The sequence below is a fragment of the Meleagris gallopavo genome, chromosome 2 (assembly GCF_905368555.1).
Source record: "Meleagris gallopavo chromosome 2, MGAL_WU_HG_1.1, whole genome shotgun sequence".
Classification (NCBI taxonomy): Eukaryota; Metazoa; Chordata; class Aves; order Galliformes; family Phasianidae; genus Meleagris; species Meleagris gallopavo.
This window is the reverse complement of record NC_139405.1, coordinates 36,973,312-36,986,646: the sequence shown is the minus strand read 5'-3', so window position 1 is coordinate 36,986,646 and position 13,335 is coordinate 36,973,312. Positions and strand designations below refer to the sequence as shown.

Sequence of the window (13,335 nt, the reverse complement as noted above, 5' to 3'; positions counted from 1 at the left end):
TTGCAAATGGGAGGGGAGGAAAAAACAATGAGTCAGTAAGACAGCATGACTTCACTATGACTTTCACAGAATCACAGAATCAGAGGTTGGAAAGGATCTAAAGAAGGTTCCCTTGAGTGTTCTCCATTACTGAGGCACCCACCTCATACAGCAGTGCACCCACATTTTTCCTAGCCTTCCTTTTACTACTGACATACTTAAAGTAGCCTTTCTTGTCACTGACCTCCCTGATTTAATTCCAACTGGGTCTTAGTCTTTCTCATCACATCCCTTCATACCCTGACAATGTTCCTATATTCCTCCCAAGTGGCTGGACCTCTTTTCCACATTCCTTAGACTTGGTTCTTTCATCTGAGTTTTTTTATGAGCTCCTTGCTCATCCATGTGAGTCTCCACCTTTGCGTGATTTCTTACTCTTAGGATGCACCAGCCTTGAAAGCACTTTGGAAGGAGCAGTACTTGAATGTCAGTCAACTTTCTTGGACTCCCTTACCTTCTGATGCTCTAGCCCATGGGATACCTGCAAGTAGGTCCTTGAAGAGGTCAAAGTTGGCTTCCCGGAGGTGCAGAGTTGCAACAACTTTATGGCATGTTCAATTTGCAAGCCTAAATAAATTGCTGTTACAAATTACTGTCTGCTGTAATGGTATTCTTTGGAACCTGGGAATGGACGTGTATTTGTGTGTACTTCTACCCACAGGTAAACTTGTTAGTTATCTAGATTTGTTTTTTTCCAGGAAAAAAAAAAAAATGAACCAAATTTAATTACAAAAATAATTTGTCCAAATAGATAATAGCTTCATTTCTTCTTTTCCTTATGTTAAGACAGAAACGTGTTTTATCTAGAGTGTACTGGAGTTTGTTACGCAATATACATGTATCTCCCTAGAAGCTCGAAAATTCTTCTACACCACATCTGTTCTACTATAGTGACCACCTAGAAACTCAGGTTAGAAAAACCATACCATTTGCAATAGTAAGGAAGAGTCCCCTGAAGTCATGTTTTTAGAAAACAGCAGAATCATCTTCTTGTTGACCACTCCAACCAGTTCCGCAGACTTGCTAGATTTAATTGCCTCCTGAAGAACTACTCCATAAGAAAAACAAATCATAGAACACAGGTATACAAATCACGTATTAAATCACTGATAGCTCAATAATAAGAATTAGTCAGAAAAATACTATACAACTTCATTTTTTAAATGAGCTTTTTAAGAACTCTAATCACAATCCAAGTATGACAGCCTGTTAACAACAGCCAATCTCCCTCAATATGCATTCAGGTTCAATAAGTAATAAATTGTCACAATTCTTTTTTCATCAGATTAGTTACATTGAATACATTACCTTCTGGCCAGTCTTTCAGTAAAGGGTGTAAGGAGCAGAGATCAGATTCTGATAAACAAATGGCCATTTTCCATTCTGAAGATTTTGAATTTGCATTAGTGATCACCATAAAGGGTAACAACTGCATTACTGCCTCATCCAGTAGTTCTTTCTTCTCTTTTAAAATCTCCTCTTTGACTAAAATTTGTATTGCTCTCTCCAGAACCTTATACCTAAGAGAAAAAAGTGATGTTGATAAGCCATTTTTCCGGCATGTCTACTACACTTCTTTGTTTTATTCACCATTTTCCACAATGTTTCTGATGTTGTTTTTCTTTTTTTTTTTTTTTTTTTTTTTTTTTTCAGAATGCAATTAGCAGTGAGAATAAACAAGGAACTCACTGGAAACAATATACAAGTGAAAAATTCTATTATAATTCAGCACAGATAAAGCATTAAAAAAAAGTACTTAAAGTAGAAATTATTTTAAGCATTCTTTGCAGTTACTTTTCTATTTAATTTATACAGAGAGAAAATAGCCTGAAAAAAGACAGAAATGTACCACTTTCCATCCTTTGAAAGATCAGCTCTCTGGAAGATGCTCAGAAGGCTTGAAACCACTACTTCTGGATTTACTTGTTTCCTGAAAATCTGGAAGGTAATCAAGAAAAAGAAATGTAAGTATAATAAAATGAAAAATAGTTTATTGTTCACAGTGGATGACGTAACTGCTATACCAAGTAGAAACACAGATCAAACATCTCTAATGAAACTCCTATTGATGATCGTGTAATAAAAATATAATCGGGGTAAAGTAAAGTATAAGGCTGCCCAGTATGGCCTCTGGATATGCTAAAGTACGGAGAATTTATTAAATGCAGAAATGTTAGGTGAAACTGATAAACAAAGAAACAAGCAAAGGACTCTGAATAAGAACTGCTTTTACTTTACATCTTATCTTTATGACAAAAATATAAGATGCATTAATAAAAGATATTCAAGTTTAAACATAACCACTCACTTCTATTCCTATATTTTAGTAAGGATGAATGAACACAAAAGACCAATTATACTACTGCTAATAATATGTCCCATTACTTCTAGTAGAAGCAATAAAGACAGACCGTTACCCTTGTTGGAAACAATCACTACAATGCATACCAGAGTCCTATCCAGTGAACCTGAGCTGGCGCTCAGTACTGAGCTAATATCAACTGACCAAATGACTCCCATATGGAAAAACTCAGCTGAATATTTCTCACTAGCGCAATGACTCGTCATTGCATCATTTTCCATACGAAAGTCACTTGACATGGCTTGCATTTTTACAGAGATACAGGAGGCACACTTCATAATTAAAGATTCAAATATACTTTAATAGCTACATAAGGAAACATATAAATCCAGGCTAACTACAAACTTTGAGAAAGATGAGAATGCAGAAAACTGCAGGAGATGAGTATGTGTAACAAAGTAAACAATAGCCTCCCAAGTCTGCGCTGCTTCATCTTGTTAAAAAAGCCATATACCAAAGACAGGAGTACAAGAAGAGCAATAAAAGACAAAAGCCATACACCAAAAAGACAAATAAAAGGACAATTACAAAGAATACATTCCAGACACATATTTGGAAGCTGCTAAAATATCACCTAACTTATCAAAAGAAATACACACACCTCCAAAGCACTGAAAGCAGACATGACAACATCTCTGTTGTCATCCTTGAGGCGCCCAAAAATTGCTTCTTCTATGAATGACTGATCAAAGCCTTCCTGAAGAAACTAAAGGAAAGAAGAGCCAAGAAAAAAATACATTAGCACAATTTAATGAATTATTGGAATTGGCTTTTAATGAAGTACTGGAATTGTAGAGCAAGAGAAGTAGTAATGTTTAGATTGAATCACACATAACTGAGAGACTAAATTTCAACAAAAAGAAGAAAAATAAAAGTAACATTGACTTAGATTTTATCTCAATCTTCAAGCAGCTTAATAAATGAGAACTACATACAGACTACAGAACAAAGGAAAATGCTACCAGAAGCCTTCCAAAAATATCATGTCAGGATAACACCTGAATGGTCTAACATATCAGTGGTCTTTAACCAGTACTTCTGGCAAACAGCTTTTAGATGTTATATTTTATATGCTAAATAAGTTCTCTAAGTGAGAGAATTGTGACACAAACCTTTGATGTTTCAATAACATCTTTCAAATGCTGAAGAGCCAGGACTCGCACAGCTGGCTGAGGATGATTCAAACTAAGCAGAAGCGAAGTGTCAGAGTCTTCCAGAAACTGAAACACAGATTTCAGTTAAAAATACTTACAGTGTAAGTCAGGATAATGGAGGAAATTCTTTCTGCAATTTTTTGGAAGAGAACCTGACCAAAAAAACTTCAGAACAATGATGTCGTATAACTGCTTCAAATTTGGTCTTCCTCACTTTGGAAGACAGTTTTTGGAATGCAACCTGAATAGTACAGTAAACCAGAAATACCTTTTTGTCCTAGAAAAACGTTACTCTTATCTAAGGATTCTGAGAAAGCTCCACGACAATGTCAGTGTGACAGACCACAGATAGAAACTGTTAAAAAAGGCAACCCCGCCAGTATAATTGCCTGCCCTTATCTCACAAACTTAAAAGGCCTGAAGAGAGCCATATGCCTTAATTCTGTGTGCCTTGTTTCTTTGCTTAATCCAAGTGGTACTCCGTGACAAACTGTGAGTTCAGAAAATCAGCGCAAAAAAAATACACTAAGCACTTCTTTCCCAAAGTGACTTCACTCTTTCAATCATTAGAAACAATGTTCACAATGCTAACCATCTTTTAGTGATACAAAATAACTCAAATTACTTAAACAAATCTGTTGCACTCGTAGTTACTCTCTGTTAGTTTGAGTTTCAATTACTCTTCAGAAATGGCACAGGAAGCATTCTGTAGATACTTCATTCTTTTTTGTTACTTAATACAAGCATTCATAAAATCAAGGCAACAAATGGGTCTAGCCGTGTTCTCTCACATGCGGTGAAGTTGTCACCCTCTCAGGAAGACATGGATGACATTGACAAAATCTTTAAGTATGATGAGACCTTGCTGGGCACCACCATCTTATCAACATCAGCAAATACACCATACGTAATGGCTATATTTATAAGGAAAAAAAAGTTAATTATAATAGGCAGGTGGAAATATATAAATTTTAAACATGAAAAAAGCCAATACTCATGACTGTTCATGATGAACATGGATTTAAAAAAAATCCAACAGCTTTTGGTTTTATCACATTTTTTAAATCAACAACCTTCCCCCACTTAAGGAAGGTCATGGGCATTTGTGGGAATGGCAGAGATGGAGTTTAAAAAGAGGAAGAGAGATTAGAACTTTGCCACGACATCACTGTTCTGACAGTATAACAAAGTAAGAGGTAGGATGAGGAATTATACTTCTACCTACCTTGTATTTGCCACAGCTTAATGAAAGAGAAATAAACTGGTGAAAAATATTTTGGTTTGCCTGATCCATAGCACTTTCCAGATGCTCCTCCAACACAGAGTCTAAGGCTTTGGGATACCTGTCAAAGACAAAATTCCAAATGTTTTCCACAGGGCATTACAGAAGAGCATGTATTTTTTTAATAGAAATGCCTAGAAATGCAAGGAAAATGAATGCACATGCACTTTTACAAACCATTTAGGAAACTTTGTGAAGGCAATCAATCATTGTGTCGTAACTTAGATAGATGATATGCAGCCCACTGTGTAAATAATGACCAGAAATAAAAATAATGAGCCAGAAGGTATGGCACTGATGATAAAACATGTAAGGACATATCAGTAAAATAAAATTTAAACAATGATCAAGAGTCTGTTGTTTTTACCACATTTTTTAGGCAAGAATATAGTATTTACAACACCCAATAAGCTAAGATTGTAGTTGACATTACTAATCTACAAGCTGTAGGTCTTTCATAGGAAAATTGAGCTTACTTTCTCTCAAGAAGTCTGATAAGAGGAAGCAGCTTTTGACTGATTGCAGCCATTTTGGTGGGATTAGATTCAATCTCTGTACCATAGGAGACAAACTCTTCAAGAAACTTGCTAAAATAACAAATAAAAGAAAAAGTCATTATTTTTCAGACATGGCAGTTTTCACTAAAAACACAATGTTAAACAGGTAACAATCAATATGCATTACATATTGGAAGTACAGATTTGCTCCTGGCCTGAAGTTTCACTCTGTTCTATATTCCTACAAGTGCTAAAAGCATGGTAAAAACATGGATCGTTTGGATTACTATTTTCCAGTTATCATTCAGATTATCAGTTTCGAAATCTGAGCTTGGAGTTAAACGTGTACGTACAAGAACATGACTCTAAAAGAGAGTTGTTATTAAACCAGAAATGACTGTCGTACTCCAGGGAAAAAAATAAAAATTAAAAAAAATCAATCTAAGTTAACTTACGAAGCCAAAAGGTGATCTAAATCCTTTTCCAGTGGTATACTCTGAAGAATACCTTCAAGATGTTTGATATAAATATGATCTTCTCTCTCCTCAGAATCTTCTTGTTCCTCTAAGAACAATGAGTAATCATAGATGATGAACAACAGTTTGAACACAACCTTCTCATACTAACTAAAACAAATCGCTTGTATAGGCAATATCACCTGGTGAACCAAGCACACAGTTTAAAACCACAAGGTCCACTGATTACTTGCACTAACTCTCTGGGAGCTACTAGCAATGTTTTCCACCAATTTCACTAAAATGCCAACAGCTCTATTGCTACCAATAAGCTCAGGTATGCTATGGAATATTTCAGTTCTGTTACCACAATCTATGCCATCAACTTGTTTGAGCTTCCCTTGTCGTTAACTAAAGTTTAGTGCTTTTCAACTAAAAAGCCTTTCCAAACACAATTTGGCAGTTACAACAGTTAACAAAACAAGTAGACTTAGTAGCACAGACACAGGCTACTGCACACTAATCAGCTTCATTGTCCAGGAACATTTCCAGGCACATTTAATTTACTGGGCAAACAAACAACTTCATCATTTGAATTACATACAGAGCACTTGTAATCTATCTAAAAATGATCTATGCAGAGGATTCAAAACATGGATTTTGTGGTACACTACCTCTAACAGTCAGAAATTCAGAACATCAAAATTAAGTTACTTCTGAATACTGAAAATGAACATCTAAGTCAAAGATAGAACAATAGTCACAGTTAAAACAATACCTAAAACAGCATCTACTGTAAGACCTGGAAAAACAGGCAACACCCACACATAAAAGCTCAGCAACACCTTCACATGTGCTGGTGCAGTTTTAGAAGCAGAAACAAAAGAAAAATGATGTAGCTACAACATTCAGAACAGCTATTTATCTTTCTGTGAGACTTGGTGGAACTGTAAATACACATGCTAACTTACCTGCATCACTTTTCACGATGCTGCAGATAAAGTGAGGCAACAAGTAACGCAGAAGAGGAGAGATATCATAGCCTTCTGAAAGGCCTTGCAGAAGTGTTACCAGTTCTGGATTCTTGCAGAGATAATTAAATGGCCTGCACAACAGAATGGGGAGGTGGGAGGGAAACAAACGCATGGTTATCTGGCTTATCAGCACCTTCAAACCATTCCTGAGGATTTGGTTCTTAGAATCAGGTAACAGCATCATTGTAAATAAATGCTGAAAAGATTGTAAGGGTTTCACTTTCAGAGCAGCCCTTGCACTTGAAGTAAATGCCTTCCACAGAACGGACAGAATTTCTTTTTTCTTTAAATAACCCCAAACTTGTGCTGACGTTATTATGCTAGCATCAACTTCCACGATTCCCACTTTAATGAAAACCTTACTGACAGGCTTAAATTTTGCACACTGACAGCAATCCTGGAAGTGGCAGGAGAGAGACCAAACAATGACAATCTTGGACCACTAAGACTCTTTAGCTGTAGTGACCATAAACATTTTTGAAGAACCAAATACACCTCCAAAACTTTGGACACATCAACTACTAACATTTCTGACACGGAAGCATCCCTTTAATGAGTAAGATGAAAAGCTGAAGTGCAACCTCAGCTTTCAAATGGGGAATTTCAATTGATGTAGACTTACTTTTTCCCAAGACCGTCTCCTTTCTGAGTTTGCAGAAGTAGGTTCAGGCAAGCAACCCCTTCCCTGGCTAATGAGGGCACTTTAGATAATGTCTTGCTTATCTGTAACATCAAGGAATGCACCAAGGAGGAATCCACTGTCACTTTTACTGTCATCTGGCATATTATCATATATGTTGCAGCTCTATAATCCTGTATAGAGGACTTCAAGCCCTTGGAAAAGAGAAAAACGAAGATGTACTGTGTCTGACATGCACACTTTTATTAAAAAAGTATATTAACGTACAATTCCTTCTCATCCTTACATCTATGGAACTACACTACCTTCTTCTCCATGTTTTAAGTAACTATAAACTTAACTTTCAAGACAAAAAAGGTGTTGTGCAGGGCTTAAACATAAAGGAAGAGAGATACATAAGAGTCCTTAGAAGTGCTTATCTGGGCTGTGAGAAAGCATGATTAGACAAGGAACTTCACCTACCTAATGTTTCAAACCATCTTGAATGTTAGCAGCAGAAAATTTGTTAGCAGAACGCAGTACACTTTATCACACAGGAAGGAAAACAAAACTTTGGGTACCTTTTGGATGTAGGGGAGCAGCATGGAGACTATACGGTCCGTTATCTTCTCTGCAGCTCCAAGAGCTGAAACAATGGTGGAGGCATAAAATGCAAGAAGAACTCTCAGCTGAGCAGAGTTGCTATCACATTCTGAAAAGACCTGGAACATAGAAGAATTAGTTATTGAGACACCAAGAAAAGTGGAAAGACACATACAGCTTCCCAAAAATGCCCAAGATCTCAGAACTTCAGCACATAAATTCTAACAGCTCCTGCTGCAATAACTGAAGGCATCACTTCTCCCTAGCAGTAAACTTGGCCAAAGGTAACTGCTCCCTGTTGCAGAGAAGGTAGAAAGATATGGATGCTTTTCTTCAGCTATTATACTTGATCATAAAAAGGTAACCTAGACCATTTACTTTGTGTAGTGCTCATGACTGTGAACTGGACAGCCAAAATGCTGCCATGAATCACTGATTCTTGGCCAATTCCTCATAAGAATTTCTGTAAAGTATAATCTATATAGCCAATGATAATTTTTCAGATTGCAAATGACTTTTTAAAAGTATTCAATATACCAAATATTAATAAACATCATAATACTAACACGAAGATGGAAAAAGTCAAGTGACAACACACAAGCATTGTTCTAGAATAAAAGAACAACCTTCACAGATTTTGCCACCAGTCTGCAGATGAAATCCATGAAATCCAGGTCTTTGTAGCAGTGTGTAATGAGAGTACCTCTTGCCAGAGGGACACCAGGTTTCTTTCCAGGGTGAAAAAATAAAGTTAGAACATTCCAAGGTAAAGTGAAATGCCCAAAGTAAATAGTGAATACAACTCTATTAAATTAATCCTATAGATAAGTTAACATCCCTTCAATTGCATCTCCCTGGAATTTTTTTTATATCTACATTAAGAGAGACTATGAATTACAGATACACTATATGCATATCATCATTACATATTCACCATTACGTATAGTATATATTCAAATAAACACATTTTAGTAATTGCATACCTTCCTAGCAGTTGCAAATACTTACACGTTAAAAGCACACTTTAACTTTGTCAAAGAAAAAGTAATTATGATTGAAGCGTTCTGTAACTTCACTTAAAGAAAAACAACTAACAAGTAGGCATTCAGGCTCCATTCCTACAACTAAATCTTTCAGTATACAGTCCTACAACTAATCACATGATCAGGCAGACCATATTCTTAAATCTAGAAAGAGTCAGCTTATTATTAATTAAGTTCTGCACATTTCTCCCAGCAATGCATCTGTTAAGTACTTTACCCTTATTGGATCCAGCCAGTGCCATTTATGAGTCGGGCTTTTTATGTTTAAAAGCTGAATAACTCTCACAAATAGTTTAGTCTCATGATATGGCAGAACACAACCAATCAAACTATCTTGATTGTAGAGGTGGATATGAAATCTAAGATAGAAACAAACACATACATAAACAGTTAAAAAATAACTGGAAGTTCAAAACAAAGGCCCAGCCATGCACTTCTCAGAACATCTGGTTACTTGCTTTTATGCAAGAGAGGACACTGTCACACTGGCTCAGGCATCCAATCTGCCTACAGTCAAGAACCCAAAAGACACTCAGTCCATACATGTAGGAAGACATTAAGGAAAGTACTTCATATCATGATTTTAAGTCCCTAAGTTTCTTCTGTATTAATATTAGTATTAAGTCAAGTTACAATAATGTAGCACAAATTTCAGCACTATATGTACATATATTCAACTGTGATTCAATCTTATACCAACAGAAACCACCCACTCTTTCATGATACAAAACATTACACTTTGCAACTTGATAGGTCAATTTATATAAATAAGGACAACACCTCATAAAAGTACTTGGCTCTTTTTCTTCACACTTTCTTAAATAACCTTGAAATAAGATGACTTCTTGTTATAATACAATACATATAATATCATTCATAGTTCACAGTTTAAACTGAAAATTTGCTATGTTACACAGCTCATTATCTCAAAGTATTTTACATAAACGTCTCTCTAGGTCCTCTATAAGAGGATTAGAGTTGTGCAATTTGGTTGATTGCCAGAGAAATAAGGAATTACATTTTATACAAATTACAACGGCGTATCAAAATTTTTACAGAAATTTATCAAATGACAGAAGTCTAACTGGCAACGAATAACATTTGGCTCCACACAGACTAAACTCAAATGTATTTATATTTTTAATGTATATACAAATACAAATAACATTTCAACCTGTACTTCCAGAAAACTAAGTTATAATTATTCAAAATTATTCTTATGAGGAAAAAAAAATCTCGCATTTCTGAAAATCGAATCCACTGACATGTAGGGTTTTCAGTGGATTACCTGTGAATGAGCCATTCGAGGCACTTCTGCGCAGGCTTAAGCATAAAGTAAGGGGACAGGTGAATCAGGAACAACGAAATATTCTCATTGAGCTGCTGATTAACTGATTTAGTCTGAACACTGCGTTCCAAGCCTTTGGACATGGAACTAAACAAGCTGGACTGGAATACTTCAAAGGAAGGATCGATTTGCATCAACTCCTCTAAGCCAGTGCATCCTGTGGAAAAAAAATGGAAGAACGGTTTAAATGCAACATCTGTAACCACAGTCCATCATCACACTATTGTATCCAAGCTCTTTGCTGGTGTATACAAAACACCTCTATGCTGGTGTATACAAAACAAGGCAAATCAAATAATAAGACTAAAACTTTTGCTACACTTGAAGTATTTCCTAATGAAGAAAATTTTCATTCGGCAGTGTACTTGTTGAACAATGGAGGCCCACAGCATCTTGCTGTGTGTGCAAGAATGTAGCCAACATGCTACAGGAGCTGAACTGCCCCTTCCATTTCACTTTTCTGACACTGCATCTGGAGTAGTAGATACAATGTTGAGCAAATGAGCAAAACTTTGACATTCAGATACAAGCCCAGTAAAGGACCACTAAAATGTCTGAGTGTGAAAAATGACGTGCAAAGCAAATGACGAGAACTGTGTTTGCTCAGCCTTGTGAAGACACCACCAAAAGGAAATCTTACTACTGTCTACAACTCCTTAATGGAGTAGTATAGTTTATCAAGAAGATGGAGCCAGACTCTTCACAGAGATGTACAATGGAAGGATAGGATAGAACAATTCCAGTTGGAAGGGGCGTACAAAGATCATCGAGTCCAACTACCTGACTACTTTGGTGCTAACTCAAAGTTAAAACACCATTTAGAACATTATCCAAATGCCTAAAAAACACAGATGGGCACAGAGCGTTGACCACTTCTCTAGGGAGCTTGTTCATGTGCCTAACAAGCCTCCTCGTAAAGAAATTTGAATGGGATGGAACAGGTGTAACCCGAACACAGGAAATTCCAAGTCAAAATATGGATACATTTATTTATTTAACTTGAGGATGGTCAAACACAGACTAGAGGCCTAGTAATCAGATCAGAGATTGTGAAATCTGCTAATTACAACTGCATCTGAGCATCCAACTAGTTTTTTACCCATCTGGCCATCCTCCGAATTGAATGGAACATCGTAGCATTGACACAAAAATGTTATGGAAGACAGTGCAAAAAAAAAAAAAAAAAACAAACCAAAAAAACCCTCAAAACATATGACACGTGCTGCTCCCTCCTTGCTGCAAACCTACAGTTACACTGTCTCAGAAGGCATCCACAGCAGGCAGGCAAAGAATCATAGAATATCCTAGGTTGGAAGAGACCCACAAAGATCATGGAGCCCAACTCCCAGCTCCACACAAGACCACTCAAAATCCAAACCCTCTGAGAGTGAAGTCCAGAGGCTCCCTGAGCTCCAGCACTCCGGGCTGTGCCCACAGCCCTGTGCAGCCCGTTCCATGCCCACCACCCTCTGGTGCAGCACCTGTCCCCAGCCCCCACTGCCCTCCCCTGACACAGCTCCATGCCGTTCCCTCGGGCCCTGTCGCTGTCACACAGAGCAGAGCTCAGCGCTGCCCCTCCGCTCCCTGTGAGGAGCTGCAGCCGCCATCAGACCTCCTCCCCAGTCTCCACTTCACTGGGCTGAAAAACCCAGGGACTTCAGCTGCTCCTCATACACTTTGCCTTCCACTATCACAGACCTCTTCTGGACACTCTCTAAAAGTTTTATGTCCTTTTTGTATTGATGGAAGGACATGCCAAGGGGCTTCTGCTCATAGAACCCAGGTTCTTAGGGTGAATACAAAAGCATGGTCTCCCCTCTCCCAGAGGCATGATTTACACATAACAAATCCATGCTGACTGTTCCCAATTACCTTACTTTTCACGTGTCCAGAAATGTGCTCCAACACGGCCTGTTCCATGATTGGAACACACTGATTGGAGTGATGCTGACCAGGCTGTATTGCACTGAATTCCTGTTTTGTCCTCTTTTGAATCAAATTCACCTTTACTGTTTAATCTTCTCCAGCTGTTTTTAGATCAATAGATGATTTTTAGAATCCCTGACACGTGAAGAGCCGAACTTACCAATAGCAAAATATGTGTCCCTGTCAATAGCAGCGGCTTCCTTGCAATCGAACAGCAGCGAGGCTGCCTCAGAGCGGTTCAGGAGGCTGGGATCGCTCTGGGGAAGGGCGAGCCGCTTCAGCTGCTCCGCGAGGGACGTCATAGCTTAACCTTTTGAGGATACACACCTCAAAGGAAACCCTGCACAAAGAAACCAACAGATAAAGCCAGCATCCCACACTTCTCTCCAACGAAGAAACTCCTGAAGCCCACCCTTACCCGAGTCCCACCGCCCACCATGAGCGGCTTGTGACCGCAGCGGCCATAGGAACACGCACCCCTCCCCCCCCTTCCTTTCACCCCCTTCCACAGCGGCCGAGGCCTCGCTGCCAGCTGCCACTTAAGGGTGCACCCAGGTGGGAGCTAACCGGAGCCAGACCAGGAGAAGCACGAGAGGGGCAGCGACAGGCGGTGACACAGCCCGATCCATCCCCACGCCCAATCCCAGCGCCCACCCGGCCGCGCACCTCGCCGACCCCCACGTGTCTTGCGCGCGCCGCTAACCCGGAAACAGCCGCCGCAGCGGCACAGGAAGCTCCGGCTGCGAGGCCACGCCCCCTTTCCCCTCCCCTTCCCGGCGCGTGGGGGAGGGCTGCACAGAGCATGCGCGGGGCTCAGCTGTTTGGGAGCCGGGTGGTGAGGGTGGCTATTTGCTGCTGTTGACGGCCGTTGGTCGCCCGCGTGTGGGGGTGCATGGGTGGGGCTGGGGACGTAGCTGGGTCAGGCCGTGAGAGGAGGTGTGAAGACTAAATGCGAGCGAGTGAGAGGTCTTGA

At 38.9% G+C, this 13,335-nt stretch overlaps 1 protein-coding gene across 3 annotated transcripts in view; it reads right to left on the bottom strand.

Moving 5' to 3' along the window:
* Positions 1 to 13,123, bottom strand: part of HEATR1 (HEAT repeat containing 1) — a 34,177-nt gene extending 21,054 nt beyond the window's left edge. For 2 of the 3 annotated variants that reach the window (XM_010706987.4, XM_010706989.4), the window contains exons 1-16: positions 13,029 to 13,123; positions 12,523 to 12,702; positions 10,377 to 10,593; positions 9,306 to 9,447; positions 8,672 to 8,773; positions 8,024 to 8,164; positions 7,446 to 7,657; positions 6,761 to 6,894; positions 5,790 to 5,898; positions 5,314 to 5,424; positions 4,781 to 4,898; positions 3,514 to 3,621; positions 3,003 to 3,107; positions 1,889 to 1,977; positions 1,348 to 1,559; positions 966 to 1,087 (exon numbers count right to left, since the gene is read on the bottom strand). In XM_010706987.4, coding sequence (XP_010705289.1) covers positions 966 to 1,087; positions 1,348 to 1,559; positions 1,889 to 1,977; positions 3,003 to 3,107; positions 3,514 to 3,621; positions 4,781 to 4,898; positions 5,314 to 5,424; positions 5,790 to 5,898; positions 6,761 to 6,894; positions 7,446 to 7,657; positions 8,024 to 8,164; positions 8,672 to 8,773; positions 9,306 to 9,447; positions 10,377 to 10,593; positions 12,523 to 12,664 — 2,064 coding nt within the window. In that variant the 5' untranslated portion in view covers positions 12,665 to 12,702; positions 13,029 to 13,123. The other variant, XM_010706988.4, reaches the window with a different exon arrangement.
* Positions 13,124 to 13,335: the final 212 nt, after the last annotated feature.